This window comes from Urocampus carinirostris, chromosome 4 (genome assembly GCF_059441175.1).
Source record: "Urocampus carinirostris isolate Australia breed hairy pipefish chromosome 4, RoL_Ucar_1.0, whole genome shotgun sequence".
Taxonomy (NCBI): domain Eukaryota; kingdom Metazoa; phylum Chordata; class Actinopteri; order Syngnathiformes; family Syngnathidae; genus Urocampus; species Urocampus carinirostris.
In genome coordinates this window covers 14359721-14383494 of record NC_142352.1, presented here as the reverse complement: position 1 = coordinate 14383494, position 23774 = coordinate 14359721, and the positions used below count along the sequence as shown (strand labels likewise).

General features: G+C 39.4%; 1 protein-coding gene across 1 annotated transcript in view; it reads right to left on the bottom strand.

Annotated features, from left to right (window-relative positions):
- The window catches only part of LOC148366899 (glypican-6-like), a 200287-nt gene that overhangs the window by 89424 nt on the left and 87089 nt on the right, over positions 1-23774 (bottom strand). The window contains exon 3 of the mRNA XM_088333720.1: positions 13020-13411. Within this exon, the coding sequence (XP_088189846.1) occupies positions 13020-13411 (392 nt within the window). The remainder of the gene's footprint in view (positions 1-13019; positions 13412-23774) is intronic.

The following is a 23774-nucleotide window of genomic DNA, read 5'->3' as shown; positions in this document are numbered from 1 at the left end:
ATTGGAAATTATTTGAATGCGACACAAACTTTTTCTTTTTTCCGTGTTTTTTCTCTACTTTTTAAAAAAAAACTAATTGTGTTTATTTTTTCCGAGCTGTTACTTTTTTCTCTTTGTTCTCTATGTCTTTTTTCCTACATTTCTTTCTTTTCTTTTTTTTCTGGCTTTTTTCTAAATTTTTCCTTTTTTTCTCTTCCCTTTGTTTATTTTGGTATTTTTTTCTTTTTAGTTCTATCCCCCCCTTCCTTTAAGTCATTTTGTGCACAATTTTACATAATATTTGGTCATGTTGGGATTAAAGAAGCAAAAACAACCTGAAAAGCCGTTTAGGACCCGAAAGAGCCGATTCCTTTTAGTGAGCTGAGCCGAAGAAGCCAGTTCTCGACAAACTCTACTAACTTTACTCAACTTTGTTCTACAACTTCAAAATACCGCATTTAGGACACAACGTCAGGGGAACCCGTGTATTTTTACCTTCATGCACTGTAACTTTGACTTATGTCGCTTCGTAATTAGTATATTTGAGCCCTCATTTTTGTGCACTGGCTAGATTTTCTTGTGCGCTGAGAATGTGCGAGCAGTGCGCAATTGCGCACGCGCGCAGCTTAGAGAGAACACTGGTTACCGCCCATTTTACACAAACGAAATATAATTGTATAATATCTATATGTATGTAATTGGTATACTCTGATTATTTTCTGTGTTAATGCATTTTGTAGACAGTAAGTCTTGTATTTGACTTATTGAGCTGTGAACACCAGGACCCTAGTAAGCCAGTCACCCTATTGGTTTACATGTTAACTAGTCAAAAAGGTTTTAGGTGTTTTGAGTCATGTTCTGGTAGTTTTTGTGGAGAATGCCTAGACGTTGTGTCGCAGATGGTTGCAGCAATGGTACGAGAAATGGCGAGCAGCCAAAATGGGGCGAACTGGCAAAAATAACACGGACCGAATTACCAGGCAGCTGCCATAATGGACGAACCCAACCAAAAATGAGAGGCTGGCTGACCGAAAACATGATAAGCCTGGATAACCGTGAGCCACAGCAGCAACAAATACGAACCAAGCCGGGAGAAAAAACAATGAGCACGGCAGGCAAGCTAGCAATTCCTGGTGGTCCCTGGTGGTGGTCTAGTGGTTAGGATTCGGCGCTTTCACCGCCACGGCCCGGATTCGATTCCAGATCCAGGATCTTCTTTTATATCCAAATTATTTTTTGTTTTATATCCAAATTCCTTTTATCCATATCCAAATTCCTTTTGTTTTTTTTAATCTTTTATCTTTACAGTCAAAATGTGTAACTGTCACTAACCAGGGCAGGAAACAGGAATGAGAACCCAATAGCGTATCGTACTCACAGTTTATTATGGAGAGGAGAAATGCGCGCACACTCGAACTGAGGATCGATGGTCGCGGAAGTGGATTGAAATCCGAACAAAAGAGTGGTCAAAATCAAACAGATCAGGCCGAAAATAAAACAAGATCAAACACAGGCAAATTCACAGAACTAGGCATTTCACACAGGAGTTTAACAGGAGTTTCGCAGACGCTCTGACACCAGGCAACTCGCAAGACCGCGTTTAAGTAGTCCGGCAGATATCTCTCAGCTGGTGTCAGTGGGCGGGGCCAATTGGGCGCCGTGGCAACCGTGACCGAACCTGGCGCCACACGGCAGGGACCAATTGAGCGCCATGGCAACCATGACAGTAACTGGAATGCCATGTCCAATTTCGTTGTCACAATATGATCAACCCATTTTGTAACAATGATAATAAAGGTATATTCTATTCTATTCTAACCGACTGCTAGCAAAGCTAACCTAGACCATACAAAACGGGAGCCTTCGGGTGTCCACACACACAGAGAGCTATCTGGACAATATTAAATTCATTGCAAGACAATTTGCAAAAACACAAGAGGAAGAGTCACAATTAAATACCTGAAATAAGGCGAGGTCAAAAAAGGTATACACGCTGTACAAGACGGCAGGTAAACTCACCCTTTGATGATCAAGTTGGACAAAACAGTCAGAAGTCCCCTAGTGACACGGTAAGCAAATTTCCAATTATTCCAAACTAAAATGTTCACTATCAATTCGCTGTTTACTACAAACTCTGTCTGTTTGTTTGGTTCTTGTTTTCTCCTGGTTTTTGTCTTTTAATTTGAAAAAAAATATCTTTGGAACATATCTGCATGATTGTGCACTGCACGTTCTCTGCCTAATTGAAAAAAAAGGTCATTTAGAATCCCTTTGGAACAGGCCTTTGCTCAAGACTGAGTTGATAACTAAAAGCAGTTAATGGAACAGGCTCACTTGGTTATTATTAAACATTTTGAGAGAAAGAACTTCTTCATTTGCTTTGAGAGTTAGAAACCGCTTCAATAACGGGATTAATGTGGGGCAAAAAGGACCAAAACAGACTATCCGAGCAGTCAAAATCCATCTCATCTTCAGAAAACTGGAAGTACCTCACTTGATGTGAACAAGTAGCTCATTCATGTATTACATTTGCCCATTTGATGACAAACTGGCATAAATAAAAACATAGGATTATTTAAACGGGGCTTTGCTCAAGAGTGAGGCAATGAATCTAAGGCAGTTAAATGAGACAGCTCATTTCGTTTTGAGTTACAGAGCAAAATATCTCCTTAATTGGATTCGACAGTTTAAAATACAGGATTTAAGTGGCACAAAAAGGGCCGAAACGTACAATCAAAGCACATCTCATTATCAGGAAATTGCAAGTATCTCTCGTTTCTAGTGAATGCGCATTTCTGTCACAATTCTGTCATTTGCCTGATAGTTGCCCTGACCTGCGCTCATTCTTTTCGTCCCCAGTTGCCACTCGTTCCCTAATTAGCCCTTTCCCTATTTAAGCATGTCATTCTCGGTCACTCTTGGTCGGTCCGTCAGCGAACCCCAGCACACGCAAGGCAAGCACTTTTTGACTCTGGCTCCCGTTCTGATTCCGACCTGTCCTGTATTCTGCCTGATTCCATGCTGGTTTGCTAGTTTAAGATCAGGTAATTGTGTAATTTTGTAACTGTAATCCTGTGCAGTCCTTTGAGACATTTTTGTGATTAAGGGCTATATAAATAAATTTGACTTGACTTGACTTGACTTGAATTCCGTCCCCTGTTTCATGTATCGACCCCCTGTCCCTGGCTTCCCGATCTTGTAGGGTTACCTGACTTGCTTCTGATCCACGACCACGCTTCGTTCTCCTGTCCCGGCTACCCAACTTGCTTCCGATCCACGACCATGCATCGTTCTCCTGCCCCGGCTACCCGACTTGCCACCTCTCACCGGTCGCGAGGGCTTCCTACTCCTCCTGCCCAGCAAGCACCAGATTGCTGTCTCTTCCTCTCGCCCTGACTTCCCCGATTGTGTGAAACGTTACTCATTTGGGTCCACTGCCTGTTCCGGTTATGACAATTTCAGTTGTTTGTAAACAACTGACACAATCAAACACAAAAAGACGTTGGAACTGGCTTTTGTTCAAGAGCTAGATTCCATACCCTGTTTCGTGTATCGATCCCCTGTCCCTGGCTTCCTGATCGTCTAGGGTTAGCTGACTTGCTTCCGATCCACGACCACGCTTCGTTCTCCTGTCCCGGCTACCCGACTTGCCACCTTTCACCGGTCGCGAGGGCTTCCTACTTCTCCTGCCCAGCAAGCACCAGAGTGCTGTCTGCCCTGACTTTCCCGATCCTTTAATAAAGCATTGGGTCCACTGCCTGTTCCGGTTGTTTTCAGTTGTTTGTGACAAACTGACACAATCAAACACAAAAAGACGTTGGAACCGGCCTTTATTCAAGAGCGAGGTCATTTACTTAAAGCATTTAAGGGAAGCAGCACACTTTGTTTTGCGCTAGAGAGCAAAATGTCTTCTTGCTTTGATTTGATAGTTGGCAAGTTTAAAAGAAGACATTTAAGTGGAGAAAAAAGGATCATAACAGAATCAAAGCTTTCCTCATAATGACTAAAGTGTAGGTAGCTCACTTTATGTGGGCTTGTCACATTTTTAAATTTTTAATATTCATTTTAATTGTTTGAGACAAACTGACTCAAACAATCTTTGGAATTGGAACTAGCTTCTTGTTCAAGAGTAAACTTGAAGACCACTTAATTGTGAGTTACAGAGCGAAATGCCTTCCTCATTTCCTTTGACGGTTGGTAACAGTTTAAAACATATTATTTTGGTGGAGCAAAAATGGGCCCAAAAAAAAACCTCCTCAGTTTTCTTTAACACTTGGCAACAGTTAATGTCAGAACTAGAACAGGAGGAGGACCCAGATGCGTAACATTTTCACACAAGCTTTATTTTACAGGAATGGGGCAGTCATGCGTGTGAACACAAACGCCAGTGATTCAGCGATCGCTGGGCGGAAGAAGTAAGACAGAAGTCCAGCGTGGAAAAACAGAAAGCCATAGGCCGATGAGATCGATACCAGCTACATGAGCAGATACCGGACATACGGGGTCGATACCGGACACGATGGGACAGACAGGACAGATACCAGATACTAGAGACTAGAGTCAGATATCAGACAGGACGAGACAGACGGGATCAATACCGGATACTGCTGACTGGCGCAGGATATCGGACAGGATGAGACTGGCGGAATCGATACCGGATACCGGTGACTGTAGCAATATATCAGACAGGACGAGACAGACGGGATCGATACCAGACACCGGGGACTGGAGTCAGATATCAAACAGGAAAAGATAGACGAGATCAATACCGGACAGGATTCACAAGCAGGATACCGGACATAGTCAAAACACACGTCTTGCGAGTGCTGGGGTTCGTTGACGGACTGACAAGTGGTGAGTGAGAGCACTGAGGCTAAATAGGAGGGAAGCCAATCAGGCAACGAACCACAGCCGGCGCCAAACGGGCGGGGCCAAGTGAGGGCAATGGGCAACCGTGACAGTTAAAAGGATTTAAATAGAAAAAAAGAGCTAAAACGTAAATCATCGCTTTCAAATTTTTCTATCTCATTATCAGGAAAGCGTAAATAGCTCACATGATGTGAAGTGGTAGGTCACATTTCTAAATAGCAATCACCCGTTTTAATTGTTTGTGAGAAGACAAACATAAGGACATCAAAAGTAAGGTGATAAACATACAAATGGTAAGCATGGATAGTAGTATTTAATAATTATTGCTCACAAGTTTGAACTACCAATTCTGTCTGCTTAATTTGCATAGAAAAGTTCTTAACTGTTTTTAAAAAATAGTATTTAGGTAAAGCAAAAATGCGCCAAAAAATGAAATGAAAGCAGTCAAGTTCTGTTATGTTCTCAGCAGGATAGTGAAGGTAGCTCACTTTATGTGAGCTATTAGCTCACAATTGGAGACAGTGATTTCCTATTTAAATTGTTTGTCACAAACTGACAACAACAAACACAAACATACATTAAAAACGGCTCATCTTGAGTTCCTCATTAGGGTCGCGGGGGGGCTGGAGCCCATCCCAGCCATCTCCGGGCAGTGGGCAGGGGACACCCTGAACTGGTTGCCAACCAATCGCAGGGCACACAGGGACAGACAACTCATTCGCTCATTCACACCTAGGGACAATTTGGACCGGCCAATTCACCTGAAATGCATGTTTTTGGAACGTGGGAGGAAACCGGAGTGCCCGGAGGAAACCCACGCAAGCACGGGGAGAACATAAAAACTCCGCACAGGAAATCTGGAGCTGGATTTGAACCCACGACAGGTTCCCATGACATGAACTGTGCCGCACAACCGCTGCGCCGCCGTGCTGCCCTCATCTTGAGTTAATCTTGTATTTTTTAATATTCCTAATATTCTTTTATGTATACATGTGTAACCGCGGTGTACATGTCCCACCAAAAGATCCACATTCACGCTGGACTGGATGATGAGGTTTCTGCAAATGGATGAGTCACAACATTAGCTTTTCTGTTGGCTTTGATCTCTTTGATCTCTACAAGGGGAATTCATAATTTAGTAAAACAGAAACAAAACGAAAATAAACCTAAACAGCTTGACAATATCAATCACATTACTGTGCATGTTGAGAGATTTGTCAGCTGGGGTTATAATGTTTAAAATTAACTTATTTGGGGAGCACCAAAAGATGTGTCTTATCATTGCAGTTCTCTCTGATAAGACTGCCAACAAACCCCGCCTCCCGGTCACATGTCAGAAGCCAGAAACAAACCTTACCCCATACCAGCAGATGGCACTCATCAGGACATTTACCAAAAACTATACACATATTTCAGCAGGAATTTCAATAAAACAAAAGTTATTATTACACACGTTACACATGTTTATAGTTTCTTAGTTGTACAGTATTGTGCTGGCAACTGTGTGAACAGCAAAGTAAGAAATTCATTGCGCAGGGAATCATGTTTCTTTACTGTGCATATGACAATAAACATTTTGAATCTCTGAATCTTTTGTTCAAGAGTAAGGTGGAAAATTTAAAGTGATAAGCATACATACAAACATTTATCGGATGTAGCTTATTTGTTTTAAACTAGTAATAACTTAATTTGCTTTGACAGTTGCATACCTGTCAACCTGTACGTTTTTGCCGTACAAAGTACGTTTATTATGCATTTTAAGACGTGTACGACGTACGAGAAAATCTGTACGGAAAAACGCAAATTTGTCAATGATGGGTAGCATCCGGTATACACCGACTATCACGAAACGGCAAATCAATCAAGTCAAACGAGTTCGCCGCGGTAGCCTCTATCTCTGTGTCTTTTTTTTTTTTTTCGTTGCAAACGAAGCGAGCGGTTTGATGTAGTGAAAGGAAGTCCGTCTCTTTTTAGAGAACCGGGTTTTTCGGCTCAACTCATTTAAGAGAGCGGCTCTCAAACAGTTCACTTGCTTTAAAGCATTATATTATGAATTATTATTGTTGTATAAAGAAGTTAAGAAAAAAAGGAAGTATAAAATGAGAAAATGAAAAAAGACAGGTTTGTGGTTATCCCTTTAATCAGTATATTACCAACAGTAATTTAATGCAGAAAATGAATTAATAATTTAAATTAGAAAATGTATTATTCTACTCGGGCAGCACGGCGGCGCAGGTTAGCGCGTGTGCGGCACAGTTCTAAGGTCTTGGGAACCTCCTGTGTGGGTTCAAATCCAGCTACCGGACTTCCTGTGCGGAGTTTGTATGTTCTCCCCGTGCTTGCGTGGGTTTCCTCCGGGCACTCTGGTTTCCTTCCACATTCCAAAGACATGCATTTCAGGTGGATTGGCCGGTCCAAATTGTCCCTGGGTGTGAATGAGCGAGCGAGTTGTCTGTCCCTGTGCCCTGCGATTGGCTGGCAACCAGTTCAGGGTGTCCCCTGCCCACTGCCCGATGATTGCTGGGATGGGCTCCAGCACTCCCGCAACCCTACTGAGGATAAGCGGTGCAGCTAATGAGATGAGATTATTCTACTTAATTATATTTGCATGTATTTTTTCCTTCTACAGTGAACGTTCAAGCTACTTAATTTTTTAGCTTTTTTTTTATAATGAACCTCATTCATGTCGAGCAACTCAGGATCTCACAACAAAATGTGAATTAACAATATATCGGATATAATGAAACACATGTACAATATAACATGTTAAAATACATAAATAAACACGATTGAAAAAAAATAAATGGTGTAAGATTATTTTGTATTTTGTAAGGGAAAATATGACAGTTTATAAGGGCATGGAGCCCTGGAGCTTGACTGGTATGCAGTTGGCAACAGTATTTAGGTAGAGCAAAAATTGGCCAAGAGATAAATCAAAGCAGTCAAGTTGCGTATCTTATCAGCACGATAGTGCAAGGAGCTCACTTTGTGCCAGCTACTAGCTCACATTTCTAAATAACGATCTGCCGTTTTAATTGTTTGTGACAAACTGACGAGACGATAAACTTCAAGCAGCGACCGGTGGGATTTCAACAGCTAGTTGTGTGAAAGTCAGCGGTCCAAAAGCTGGAGGTAATTGTGAGGTCAAGGTGATTTGTCACATCGAGCTACTTTCGGGTTCCGGGCGGTCGCCGTCCTGACAGCCTTCAGAGCTGCCACACTCTTTCCTGGCTGCACTTCATAATTGATGAGAGGAAGGCGTGATTTCATCCTGACCCAGTGCATTTCTCCTTTCAAAGCTCCATATAGCCTGCTCCTGCCTTACAAATCTGGAAAAGAGTTACCCTACTTGATCTCTACAAAAAGGGTACCATGAATAGAAAATAAAAGGGTCATTTGACAATATTATAAACTTATTGCTGTTGTTTCAACAACTATGTGATTAAGCATGAACATCTGCAAAAAGCTCCTGAAAATATTCTATGAGACAGTTGTGGCAAGCGCCCTCTCCTATGCGGCAGCGTGTTGGGGAGGCAGCGTCATGAAGAAGGATGCCTCTCGTCTCAATAAACTGGCGAGGGAAGCGAGCTCTGTTGTGGGCACAGAGCTGGACAGCCTGACAACAGTAGCTGAGAGACGGGCACTGAAAAAGCTGCGGTCAATCATGGAAAATTCATCACATCCACTACACAGCATCATCTCCAGACAGAAGAGCAGTTTCAGCACGGACAGACTGAGATATTTTCTTCCTCATGTCATGAGGCTCTTTAACTCCACCCGGCGGAGTAAAGGCCCACATTAAACCACACCCCCTACAATGCATATTACTGTATTTTATTGCAATGTGTATTCTGTGTAACACTACCTAGATACTCTATATAACACGCTACAGTGGGTATTAGCACGCCACATTGGGTATTTGTATATTGTATTCTTTTTGCTTTATTATTGTATTGTTCTGAGCGAAAGGGATGCTGCTGGAAATGTGAATTTCCCTTCGGGGATGAATAAAGTATCTATCTATCTATCTTTTTTTCAGCTTTTCACTACTTTTTCATTTTGGTATTTTTTTTCTTTTTAGTTCCTTTCCCCCCTTCCTTTAAGTCATATTGTGCATAATTTTACATAATATTTGGTCATGTTGGGATTAAAGAAGCAAAAACAACCTGAAGAGCCGTTTAGGACCCAAAAGAGCCGATTCCTTTTAGTGAACCGAGCCAAAGAAGCCGGTTCTCGACAAACTCTATCTATCTATCTATCTATCTATCTATCTATCTATCCATCTAAAAATAGCAGTGTTTTACTAGTTCACTCCTAATGACGGGTGTAGACGTCAAATATTAGTTTTAGATGATTTTAGCTAACCTGCATTGGCTCCCTGTTAACTTAAGATTTGATTTTAAGGTTCTGTTGGTAGTACACAAAATCATGCATGGACTCTCTCCCTCATATCTTTCAGGTTTAATTTCCCCCTATGTCCGGGTCGGGAGCCTTCGCTCTGAAAATGCTAGTCTACTAGTGATCCCAAGAGCCAAGAAGAGATCTGAAATACGGGCCCCAGTGCTGTGGAATGCTCATCTCCCTGAGATTCGATCTGCAACTTCAGTGAAGATGTTGAAATCTAAGCTTAAAACACACTTCTATTCTATATTAATAACCTATATTTTATGTTGACAACAATGTTCCCTCTAATTATCCACGGGTCTGAGCGTTCACACAAAGTTGGTGAGAAACGCATGAAACAACAGTGAGCAACAGCAATCCGAAGTGTGGCAACTAAATCATTATCAAACATGTCCAAAACTTGACATCACGTTACATTTTGCTGAGTTTCCGGCAATGAAAAATTATTTTTCACTTTTGAATGAATTGACTAGTGTACAATTGCAAAGGTTGCAGGGCCTACAAACGTCATTTGTTTTTACAATTCTTTCACAAGATTTCCATTTCTTTTATTCCTGGTATCTTTTGTCGCATATTACTAACATTTTTGGGGTCTTATTTAGTCGGTTGCAGGATACAGAGCGGTATTTAATTACATTTTTTAGTGGAAGTACAATGTTGGCAACAAGATTCACTTGATATAATTGAAAATTATTTGAATGCAAACAAACCTTTTCCTCTTTTTCCCGTTTTTTTCCCCTTTTTTTTAAATTCCTTTTTTAAAAAAAATCTCATTGTGTTTATTTTTTCCTGTGATTTCCTGAAAGAAGCAGTTACTTTTTTTCTTGCTTTTTTTTTCTCTATTACATTTTCCCCCTTTATTTGCTTTTTTCTTTTCTTCTGGCTTTTTTTCTGAATTTTTCGTGCTCTTTTTTTCTCTTTTTCTCTCCTTTGTTTTCATTTTTTTCTCAGCTTTTCACTACTTTTTCATTTTGGTATTTTTTCCTTTTTTGTTCTATTCCCCCCTCCTTTAAGTCATTTTGTGCACAATTTTACATAATATTTGGCCGTGTAGGGATTAAAGAAGCAAAAGCAATCTGAAGAGCCGTTTGGGACCCAAAAGAGCCGGTTCTTTTTAGTGAGCCGAGCCGAAGAAGCCGGTTCTCGAAAAACTCTACCGACTTTACTCAACTTCGTTCTACTTCGACATTGACTTCAAAATACCGCATTTAGAACACAGCGTCAGGGGAACCCGTGTATTTTTACCTTCATGCACTGTAACTTCGACTTAATTCGCTTTTTAATTAGCAATTTCGAGCCCTCATTTTTGTGAGCTGGCTAGATTTTCTTGTGCGCGGAAAAGCTCTGGGTCGTGCGCAATTGCGCACACACGCAGCTTAGAGAGAACATTGGTTGACAATGTATTTTTATTGCAACATCCATTGCAGCCTGGTCATCCTGGAAGGGGCATCACCTTATGTGCAGTCTTTTCTCAAGGTTTCTTAATTTTCCTCTTGTTGAGATTTTTTAGTTTTTCCTTGCCCTCATGTAAGTTTAAGATCAGGGGATGGTGTCATAATAGTCAGTGGTTTGTGCAGCCCTTTGAGACTCTTTGTGATTAAGGGCCATACAAATAAACATGACTTGACTTGACTAGATAAATTGCCACGGATGGCTTTAGATGTCAATCCTCTATTTTCTGTTTTATTAGGCTAGCTTGGCTGGCAGTTAATAAATATGTGTTGAAAACCAAACAAACCCATTTTTTTGTTGTTTTTTTTCAATGGAAGTTGTTGATTTCTGGTAATTTTTGGGCGGTTAAAAGAAACATCTACAAATATACGATACATTTTATATTCCTAAATTTCTGACAATTTATTCAGGGCCTTTATGGTTTGCATTATGATCAGCATTTATATAGCACTTTTCAAGTCAATGAAGATTTGCCAAAGTGCTTTACAATGTGCTTCACACTTTTCTCTTTTACACACTAACTCATCGATAGCAGTGTCAGCCATGCAAGGCAACTACCTGCTATCGGGGGCATTAGGGATTCTGTGTCTTGCCCAAGGACACAATGACATATACTACGGAGGAGCCGGGAATCGAACCTGCAACCTCTTGATCCCAAGCCGAGCGCTCTACCTTCTGAGCTAATGCTTTTTTCAACAGTGTGGCTTATTGAATTATTTTATTTTTTTTGTCAAAATAATTACTTTTTCTGGTTTTATTTGGGGGGAAGAGTTCTTATCTTTTTTAATCATTAGTAGTTTTGTTTTAATATATTATTTCCCTAGTTTTAATTTATTTTTTTCAAAATATCGTTCTCCCCGTTCTCTTGTCATTTAGTTTGTCGAAGGGGGAAAAAATAATAATAAATGTGTAAACAATGTAATCGAAAGGTTGATGATGTTTAATCATCAAACAGGGAATTATTGTGTACAAAATGCAATCAACAGTCCACAAACTTTGCAGGAGACATCCGGAGAGTTAGTTGTGTTGTGTAACTGCAAAACCTAAAAGTTTTGGACAATCGCGTTGTCCAAATTTGGTGTTGATGACGAGATTGTTTTTTTATTAAATCGTTATATAAGCGTCATGAAAGGGAATATGAATGAGTGCTAAATAAACAGTGTGCCGCTTGGTTTTGTCTTTCCTCAGAAAAACATTTGATATTTTGGCATCATGAGCAGGATTGGAGGAAGCCATGGAAAACATATGTACAGTGGAACCTCGGTTCTCGACCATAATCCGTTCCAGATCCCTGTTCAAAAACCGATTTGTTCGATCACCGAAATAATTTTTCCCATTAAAAATAATGTAAATCGTTTTAATCCGTTCCAACACCCTGAATGTTTACCTTGAATGTTTAACGTAAACTAAAGCTAACCCAGGCTAATCGTACGTTCGCGTTATCGTAATTTTTCGTACGGAAGATTACGATAACGCTAACATGAACGTGTAAAAATAAAAAAATCAGGTCGTTTACAAGTCATTTAGCACCCGGGTCTCCACAACAAGTGGTGAGCGGTTCATTGGAAAGGGGGCTCCGTTCCAACACCCTAAATGTTGGGCTCCGTTCCAACACCGTGAATGTTTACCTTGAATGTTTTACGTAAACAAAGCTAACCCAGGCTAATCGTACGTTCGCGTTATCGTAATCTTCCGCACGAAAGATTACGCTAACATGAATGCGTAAAAATAAAAAAAAGGATAAAGAAAAGGATTATGAATAGGATTTCTTACCTTTGTGGTGGTCAGCAGAAGGCGCAGGTGGAGGGTGGGGAGAGGATCAGACACTCGCACACCTCCTTCATATTTTGCTATTATTTCTTTCTTAAATGCAATAGTTGTACGCACTACTTTTCTTATTTCACCTGTAGCAACTTTGCTGCTTGCACTGACTTTCTTCGGAGGCATAATTAGGAGCTAAAACAGTTCTTGCACCTATATTAAAAGCGAAAGCAAAACGAAGCACGTCCGCACGCAATAACTACACCCGTACGCCGCTCAGCATCGCACCCTAGCGTACGCACTCACGCATTACCGGCGTTCGAACTCCGATTTTTTGACCGACCAGCGAAGCAAGAATTTCTCGAATTTTTTGGTCGGACTCCGATTTGTTCGAACTGAGAGGCGTTCGAAAACCGAGGTTCCACTGTAATTGGTTGCTCGAGAAAGACTTTAAGTAAACTCTTTGGAAGTTTTCATTTCAGTTTTCATGCGTTACGTAATGGCCCAAAAGAATCGGCAATACCATAGCTATAGTAGAAAGGAATCACACTGACCTTGGCAACCCTGTTGGCAACTTCCCGTCCAACCATGAGGCCCTGGACAAACGTCCGTGCAGCGATCAAAATCCTGGTGACCTGAGCCTTGAGTTTCCTGGGAACATCTCCAAAAGGTTTGAGATGGTCTGAGTATTTACTGACACACTCCAGGTAGTCGTCTGTGAAGTGGTACTGCGAGTTTAATAGCTGGATCATTCGCTCCAGCAGCCTGGACCAGAAATCGTTCAGCATCTCCTCCAGGTTGACGTTGCCTCCCGTGTAGTAACGCTTTAACTCCGTGAAAAGGTCCTGGAAGACCTCCAAGTTCTTCACATAAAGCTTCCCAAACGTTCTTGAGAACATGCTGCTGATGGATCTCTCGGAATTGTCCAGGAGCTCCAAGAAAAACTCTGAATGGAAAAGGGGAAATAGGTGAATTAGAAACAAACACAAGCCATCACTTCAAAATCCATATCATGTGAAAAAAATACCTCAATATTTTTATTCCAGGAGGAATAACCCCCAAAATAGTTTTGGAGATTTTTAACATAAAGATAATAATGCGATTTATTGACAGATTTATAATCAATAACTCCTTTAATAAACTGAACTTTAGTAAACACTTCAAATAAAGAGAGAAGACATCAAGGGAATTTGAACTTGCAAGGAAGAGAGCAAGAGGAGGTCCAACCTGTTCTAAAGGCCCTCCCCTGAGCCCTATATTTTTATTAAAATTATATTTTATTTTTATTAATTTAAAAATAAAACTATTGTAATAGAGTAAATGATACGTCAAATGAGAAGAGAGTACATGTCGTGTCCAGCATGGTCGCCGTGGCGACCGGCTGGCCCCGCCCCCTGGGCACCGGCTGTAGCAGATCGTCTAATTTGCGTGTGTGCTTCATAAAGGCGGGTTTTGGGGATTGCCGGTTGCTGGTTCATTGCGTTTTCTGTTCTGCATTAATCTGTTCTGTTTGACTTGAGGAAACCTGTGTTTGCCCGTTCTGAATAAAAGCCTGTTTTGTCAGTATTCCTAGTCTGCGTTCCTGTTTGCCTGTAAGCCTGTTTTTGTCTTGTTTTGTCCCTGAGTGTTGGACAACTTTTATTTTGCTAAATAAAAGTAACTGGTTGTTACGCGATTGAGTTCATCCTTCCTGCCTCCTGCCTCCGATCTGGTCTGTCCCCGTGACAGTACAGTGGTGGGGTCCATATATTTGTCAATATCCCTTTAAAAATTCAATATATTTATATTTTAAAATCCAATTTTTCAGATTTTATTTTATTTATTGATTAAAGAAACTGAAAAAAATAACCAAAAATGTTTTAATAAAATAAGTAATAGTAGATTTTGGTAAATATCCCATAATATGTATTTTTTTTATCTAATTAAAAAACAGGTAGAAATAAAAACACTTACAATAAAATAAACAAAACATCAAATTTAGATTAAAGAAAGAATTAAACAGAACATAAAAAGATGTATTATCATAAAACTAAAGACAACAATTAAATATGAAATTGATCGTAATGTATCAAATATGTTGTAAACAGTAAAACCAAAGGATTCAGGTTTCCATTGCTGCTAAATGTTATTGCACTTCTTTTCATTGCACAATTGTTACGATGCACTATTCTTTCTCATTCACCAATTATTTCAATCTAAGCCGGTCTTAAAGCTTTACCTTGTAAATATTTTTGCAGCCTTTTTCTTGATAGTCCTTTTCTCTTTAAAACCTTTATTAGAATATAGTAGAATTGTCTTTATTGTCATTTATATCAATGTTGAGAAACATTGTAGACCACAAAGCTAGGCGTGGCACTCCAGGGTCAAACATGTAGTAAAGAAAATACATAAAAGACTAAAAACTACCAGAACAAATAGGTGAGAACCTAAGAACCTAGTGGTTGAGGGATCCAACCAACCTACCAACAATAGTGCAATGAAAATTGCACGAATTTTTAGCAGCAGCGATTTAAAGGATATATATGGGCAGCACGGCTGCTGGGTGGTTAGCGGGCAGCCCCACGCTGTGGAGGTCCTCCCCGTGTGAAGTTTGCATATTCTCCTTGTGCCTGCGTGTCAGGTTAATTGGCCGGTCCAAATTGTCCCTAGGTGTGAATGAGCGAGTGCGTTCCCTGCGACTGGCTGGCAACCAATTCAGGGTGTCCCCTGCTCACTGCCCAAAGTGTCAAAGACCAGAAAATGAGACAGGACCCACTTGCGTTCGTTTTACTCAGCTTTATTTAGAAGGATTGCAACCACGATCCGGTGAGCGTCGGTCACGGGTAGCAGATAGCTGGGAACACGGAAGTGCCACTTCCGTGGCGGGCGAAGGCAGTGTCGAGAGCGGGGGAAGAACAGGTCGATGACCGGGACGGTGGAGCAGAGACGTAATCAAGTTCAGAAAACGGGTAGACGCCGGGAATCAAACGGAAATCAGGACAGGACAGAGTCAGGGTCGAAAAGTGCTTGCCTAGCGTGGGGCTGATGTTCACAGACGGACTGAGCATCGTTGACAGGAAGACGGGGGTCTAAAAAGAGATGAGCAGCCAATCAGCGTCCGAGGCCGTTGGCGCCAAAGGAGCAGACTCGGGTGCCCCGCATCAGTAATCATGACGCAAAGATGGCTAGGATGGGCTCCAGCAGCCCCGTGAACCTACTGAGGATAAGCGGTGCAGATAATGGATGGGATGGATGGATATATATATAATTCACAAAGATGCTTCATTTACCAGCAACAAAAATATAAAAATCCCCATAGAGTAGTGAGATATTCTTTTAACAGTTTTGAGCTTTTATTTAGCAATGGCCTTAGGTAAGAAGCTGTCTTTGAGTCTTTGAGTCCTAGTTTTGAGGGACCTAATCAGAGAGCCTATCAGGGCGGGAATAGTCCTTTAAAATGTTAATCGCTCTGCTTGGTATGTATTCTGGACTGGGCAGAGAGCAGCTTATGTTTTTTTTGGGCTATGTTGATTACTCTCTGTATGTTTTCCTGTCCGCTGCCTTGCTCCCAGCATACCACACGGTGATAACTAAGCCATAGTGTTTTTTATTACATTTTAATGACATGTTTACCCTGGAGAGCCATGTCTAATCTCATTGCATACAATGCTTAACAACATTGATATAAAAAACAACCCAATTCATCCATCCATCCATCCGCGCCATTTATCCTCAGCAGGGTCGCGGGAGTACAGGATCCCATTCAATTTAATTCAAAGAAATAGAACATATCAAGTTCCAAGCTATTCCCATATATGCTACAAGCTAGCTACACTTCTAGGCTCGTTGCCAGTCAATGACGGCGAAAAAAATTGTGGATTTGCAACCAGCGGCGGGTCGGATTTCCCAGCTTCGCCAGCGCGGTGGCGGCATTAAAATTCGACGCCGACGCAAAACCAAATCATCTGGGGAGTCTTTGTGAAGCTTGTAAATAGGATCACACGTTCCTTCGTGTCGAGCGCAAACTCGTAATGAATGTCTCTATGTCAGATTTCTCCCGCCTCCGTCTTTGTAAACAAGACTGTGACACATCAATCCGCGTTTCACGTGTCGCTCACAAAACGTTGCGCGCCTCGTGCGATCTTTTGCTTGTTAGGCTCATACGGAAAATAAATAAGCAAGGATAGTTCTTGTCACGGAAACCCGTCTTCTCCTTGACTATTGTCACTGTACAAATGGAATATTTTCCTTCTGGAGAAACTGTTGTATTTTCAGTCCAAACAAATTACGGTCAGCACAAATTGGTCGAAAAGATGGCAGTCGTCCAAAAGTTGTCTATATTGGGTTGAAAACTTGACTATGCAAAAATGGAGATGTCTAAAAAAGTGTCTTTGAGTCGACTAAGAAATGTAAAAGAGGGTTGTAGGCAATGTTCCCTCTAATTTTCCATGGGTCTGAGCGTTCACGCAAAGTCGGTGAGCAACGCTTAAAACAACAGTGAGCAACAGCAATCCCAAGTGTGGCAACTAAATCATTATCAAACATGTCCAAAACTTGACATCAAGTTACATTTTGCTGAGTTTCCAGGAATGCAAAATTATTTTTGAATTAATTGACTCATGTACTATTGCAAAGGTTGTGCGGCCTACAAACGTCGTTTGTTCTTACAATTATTTCACAAGATGTCCATTTCTTTTTATTTCCTGGTATCTTTTGTCACATAATATCAACATTTTGGGGGCTTAGTCGGTTGCACGATAAGAAACTGTATTTAATCACGTTTTTTTAGTGGAGGTACAATGTTGGTAACAAGATTGACTTGATATAATTGGAAATTATTTGAATGCAACACAAACTTTTTCTTCATTTTTCTGTGTTTTTTCTCTACTTTTTTAAAATTCCTTCAAAAAAATCTTATCATGTTTATTTTTCCCAAACTGTTACTTTTTTCTTTTTGTTCTTTATTTACTTTTTTCCTACGTTTCTTTCTTTTCTTTTCTTTTCTGGCTTTTTTCTAAATTTTTCCTTCTTTTTTTCCTCTTCCTTTTGTTTCTCTTTTTCTCAGCTTTTCACTACTTTTTCATTTTGGTATTTTTTTTTTCCTTTTTTGTTCTATTCCCCCCTTCCTTTAAGTCATTTTGTGCATAATTTTACATAATATTTGGTCATGTTGGGATTAAAGAAGCAAAAACAACCCAAAGAGCCGTTTAGGACCCGAAAGAGCCAGTTCCCTTTAGTTAGCCGAGCCGAAAAAGCCGGACCTCGACAAACTCTACTAACTACTAAAAATCATTCTTCTTCGACTCGACTTCAAAATACCGCATTTAGGACACAACGTCAGGAGAACCTGTGTATTTTTACCTTCATGCACTGTAACTTTGACTTAAGTCGCTTTTTAATTAGTAATTTTGAGCCCTCATTTTTGTGCGCTGGCTAGATTTTCTTGTGCGCTGAGAATGTGCGAGCAGTGCGCAATTGCGCACGCGCGCAGCTTAGAGGGAACACTGGTTGTAGGCCAAAAGACGTCCTGAACCCTTTATTGTAAAGCATCATACACGCCTAGTTTTATTTTGTTATTTTGTCCGTGAAAGAGACAGAAATCATTGTATGAGTGATTACTTTTAGCCCTTCTCTTTCAGCACAATCTAAACTTTCAATATACATCAATATAATAATAATAATAATAATGCATTTTATTTAAAAGCGCCTTTCAGGCCACCCAAGGACACTGTACAGACAATGAAAAAAAATACAATTTAAAAAGTTGTAAGCGAAATAATAAATAAAAACAAGACATAAAATCATAAAAACATAGGAAATGGATATATTCCATAAAAACGAGTTAAAATATTATTATATGCATCGCTTCGGCTTCGCATATACTAAAATTTAAAGTGAAAAATTAAAAAAAAACGGACTTGGATTTGTCAAGATTATAATAAAGCAGAGACTGGAACTGAACATAATACCTTGTCAGATTACATAAACTGTGAATATCAACTGTTAAAAAATATATACAAGTAAAATGTTTGAGTTTTGCTCTCTCAGTTACAACTGGGACCAACTTGGACCCTGAATCCTCTTCAGTACATGGAAAGATGGTGTTCAGCAGTATTTACCTTAAAATATAGGCTTGTATTAGTGTTGAAGGAAGGTTACTGATAGAAAGGTATTTACATTGAAATAATAACAACATTTATGTACAAAAATCACAGAAAAGTAAGAGGATAAAAACTAAAAATTGAAAATAAAATAATAAGTTATATGACTCACCATTTCATTGCCCCTTTGACAATTAAATCTAATAAAGTCATCTTCAAAGGATTCAAATGTTTTTATTTTATTTTATTGGTTACAGATAACAAAAATGCTTTACAAGATGCATTACTTAGTGTGGTTGAGATCGATCTGCTCCAAACAAACATGTTCCTTCATCTAACCCCCAGCTCCCAATGCCTGAGAGATGGTCCATTAGGAGAAGTTGCTCCCACCTTGTGGAGATGTACTTTGATATAATTGTATTGAAATCAGGATTTCTATCCAAAGCCTGTTTTTTTATCTTTCAAGAACTGTTTGAATTTTCTATTTTAGTCCAACGGTCTCAGAGTTACGCTCATTTGAATAAATCTTGACAAACGGGGGCGCCGGTGCCCCAGTGGTAATAAAGGTGAATAGTGATATTTAAGAGGATTTATTTAAAAAGACATCCAAAACAAAGGTCGTCCAAAAAAGATCTTTTTTGGGTTGAAAAGTGACATTTGAAAAAAAAAAAAAAGGTAACGTCATAAAACGACGTCTGAAAGACGCAGAAATCCAAAACAAATTTTTATTTTGTTGAAAAATGAAATATTGGCAGGTGCCCTAAAAAAGACATCTCAAATATTTATAAAAGACGAAAGCAGTCCAAGAGCGAATTTACTTGCTGAAAAGTGAAATATGAAAAGAAAAAGGCATCCAAAAGACATCTAAAAAATGACAGCAGTACAAAAGACATCATTATTTGGTTGAAAAGTGAAATACGAATCGATGTCCACATCCAAAATAGTCTAACAAATGAATCTTTATTTCATCAAAAAGTGAACTAATTAAATACATCTGAAAGACGCTGCTATCGATTAGTTAGTGTTTAAAAGGGAAAAGTGTGAAGCACATTGTAAAGTGCTTCAGGAGATCTTTGTTGACTTGAAAAGCGCTATATAAATAAATGAAATCCTTCCCAAAACTTTTTTATTTGCTTAAATTGTAAAATATTATAAGAAGCCTTTAAAAACACATATAAAAGATGTGTAAAAGATGGCAGTGGTCCAAAGATGTCCTTATTTTGTCACGGAGCGGAGTGGAAGAGGGCTGTCACGAGGCGTGGTGGAGTGGAAGGGGTGACCGGACCGTAACGGAGGCAGGAGGCCGGAAGGGAGAACTCAATTGCGTAACGATCCAAAAGTTTTATTTAACAAAATAAAAGTTGTCCAAAACTCTGGGACATGACAAAACAAACAGTTGTTTCTTCCAACTCAACTAAACAGGACAAGGCATAACAGAACGGACAATGTTTTAAACTAAAACAGGACAAGGCATAACAGACCGGGGAATGTGTAATGAGCCAGCGCCCGCCAAACCCACAACCCAGCCTTAAGTAGCAAACCAGCAATCAGCTGATCTGCTTCAGCTTGAGTTCGGGGGCGCGGCAGACTGGTCGCCATGGCGACCGTGACATATTTGGTGGATAAGGAAAATATAACAATGTCTCTAAAAACCAAAAGCTGAGAAAAAAACTAAACAAAAGGAGAGAAAAAGAGGAAAAAAAGAGCAGGAAAAATTCAGAAAAAAAAACCAGAAGAAAAGAAAGAAGCAAATAAAGGGGAAAAATGTAACAAAAAAGCAAGAAAAAAAGTAACAGCTAGGAAAAAATAAACACAATGAGTTTTTTTTTTTTTAATGAATTTTAAAAAATAGGGGAAAAAAACAGGGGAAAAGAGGAAAAAGTTTGTCGGCATTCAAATAATTTCCAATTATATCAAGTTAATCTTGTCGCCAACATTGTACTTCCACTAAAAAATGTAATTAAATACTGCTCTGTATCGTGCAACCGACTAAATCCAAACGACGGCTGCTGTCCAAAAATCTTTATATATTTTGGTTGAAGGGTGAAATATTAGAAGAAGTCTTTAAGAAGACATTCAAAAGATGTGTAAAAGATATATACTGTATAAAAGATGGCAGTCCAAAAGACACATTTGTTTGGTTGTAATTATTAAAATGTGTCCTAAAGACAACGCAATCTCATCTAAATAAGTGTTTATTCGGTTGAGAACTAAAATATGAAAAGACGTATTTAAAAAGACATCTAAAAGACACGTATTAGTTGCATCAGTTGTTTTTACAACTAACCTGAGGAAACCTCTACAATGGCCAGGTTTGGGTAGGGTTACTTTAACTTGATTACTTTCGATTACTTTTGGATTACTCCAATACCAAATATGCTAATAAAAGACGAAATAAACTAAATATGAATGAAATGAAATGATCTGCATTTCTATAGCGCTTTTCAAGTCAATGACTTCCCAAAGCGCTTTACAATGTGCTCCACATTTCCCAATAGCGGCCTTGTATTGCAGCCATGTAAGACGCTAACCTGCTTATTGGGGGTATTAGGGGTTCAGTGTCTTACCCAAGGACACTTCCACATGTAACACGGACGAGCCGGGATTCGAACTGGGATCGCTTGATCCCAAGACGAGCGCTCTACCTCCTTAGCTACTGCCGCCCAATAGTAAAATAAAATTACTAAATTTTGTGCAGGCTTGGGGAGTAACGGATACATGGAACGGCAAAAATGATGTTTGCAAGCTGTTTGGATTTATTTTCATTTTGTTTCTGTCGCATTTTATGTTAGTTTTGCCGGAGATCAAAGAGATCAAAGCCAGGAGAGAAAGCTTACCACGTGTTGTGAGTCATAATTTTATTCATATTTAGTTTCTTTTGTCTTTTATTAGCATATTTGGTATTAGAGTAATCCAAAAGTAATTGAAAGTAATTAAGTTAAAGTAACCCTACCCAACCCTGACAATGGCATTGTCCAAATGTTGGTATTGTTGAAGGAATTGGTGTTCTGGATGATTAAATCGTTAAAAGCTCGGTTTAAGCTTTACGAAATGAAAGGGAAAGGGAAAGTCAACCAAAAATGTCAGATTAAATACATTCTCTAAACAATAAAAGCTGAAATAATGAAAACTAAAATGTTCGAATAACCGCATTGTCCGGATTTGGTGTTGTTGAGGAGATTGGTATTTCTGAAGTTTGAATTATTATATGAGCGTTATGCAATGAAATGATAAAGTGCACCAAAATGTTTGATCAAACACATTGTAGAGCAATTAAGCCCAGCCCCAAATTGACTTCCAAGTGACTCAGAACTTTGGAATGGATAGAACGACGGCGTACCCTTTTGGACAGTTCCCAAACGTACCAATTCACCATGTACCATAATTAAATCTAATAGCATTCAGTTTTGAATGTAATTAAAACATCTAAGGCTATGTATTGATAAAATAATGTTCTCACTGTACGTAATTATTTTGACTGGAGGGGCATTCTCAAGTACATAACATTACACAAATGTCTCAGTTCTTTGGTTTTCTAACATGTTTAGCAACTTCAAAGACTGTTACCCGATACTCCGAATATCAGATTACTAAGACTACGCCTATTGAGGCATGGTCTGGTCAAGCGACTCTGGTCCATATAAAAAGAGGAGCAGAGCTGATCGATAGCTCACGCTCTTTTCTACTGCCTCGCATGACATCCGAAACTTTCAGCCGTCGAAAACTTTCTCTGTGTTAATAAATTGTGTGTGTTATTTCCATCAGCCTGGCTCATTGATTCAATTTTCTTGGGATGAGTAATTCATATCAGAACTCAAAAGAACTTAAAGTAATAACGTCTGCACTATCGTACTCCAGTGTTATTGTTATTTTATAGTGACTTGTTTACCTGACTGCCCATTTTGCACATCTGGTTAGTTGCTCCTCTTGCACTCTTTGCACTACTGTATAATACTATACATAGCTATAATTATTTAGTATATTATTAGTACTTCAATACTCCAACTCAATACAACATTTTATTTATATCTGTACATTCAAGGAATCAACATTTCGTTCTGTATACACGTGTACAAGAATGACAATAAAGTATATCTGAATCTGAATCTGAATCTGACTCTGATTCTGAATTTAATTTTACGAGTGTAGGAAATTCTAGGATCGTTCAGAGAAAAAAAAAAAAAATGGTGGAGCACCAGCAACACCTCGAGGTAAATTCGTTTACTGATTGCAGTAAAGAATAATTCGTTTTAATCCTAACAATTTTCAAAATAAAGCTAGAAAAATCCCTACAACATTCTTTTTACTATAAAATTAAAATATTGAAAACGTATGGACAATTGCATCATGCAAATTAGGTGTTGTTGACAATATTGGTGTTTCTGGTGTACAGTGGAACCTCGGTTTTCGAACGCCTCTCAGTTCGAACAAATCGGAGTCCGACCAAAAATTTTGAGAAATTCTTGCTTCGCTGTTCGGTCAAAAAAATTGGAGTTCTAACGCCAGTAATGCGTGAGTGCGTACGCTAGGGTGCGATACTGAGGGGCGTACGAGTGCAGATCGCTCTTTTCGTGACCAACTGTTATCGCGTGCGGACGTGCTTCGTTTTGCTTTCGCTTTTTATATAGGTCTACGAAGTGTTTTAGGCCTTTTTTTATTTTTACACGTTCATGTTAGCGTAATCTTTCTTATGGAAGATTACGATAACGCGAACGTACGATTAGCCTGGGTTAGCTTTATGTTTACGTTAAACATTCAAGGTAAACATTCAGAGTGTTGGAACGGATTAAAACGATTTACATTATTTTTAATGGGAAAAATGATTTCGGTAATCGAACAAATCTGTTTTCGAACAGGGTTCTGGAACGGATTATGGTCGATAACCGAGGTTCCACTGTACTATGTAATGAAAGAGAAAGGGTACCAAAAAAGTTCGACAAAAACATTGAATTAACTATAAAACCGGCAAATATTGAAATTGAGTATGACAAAAGTAAAATTTATATCCGGAACGAGACACAATTCCCGCGCCTGAAGGGACAGAAAAATAAAGTTCTCCTGCGTCTCTTTATATCTAAAATAAAATGTGACCTTGTACTCAAACCGACGACCTTTATCTGTGTCTACCTGCAGCGAAGCTGTGCTACAAAGTGCGCTACTTTTAGCCGGCACCTTCTAAGACTTGCCAAGTCTCATTATCTAAAAAACACGGGTGCCGCCCGCTGCTAC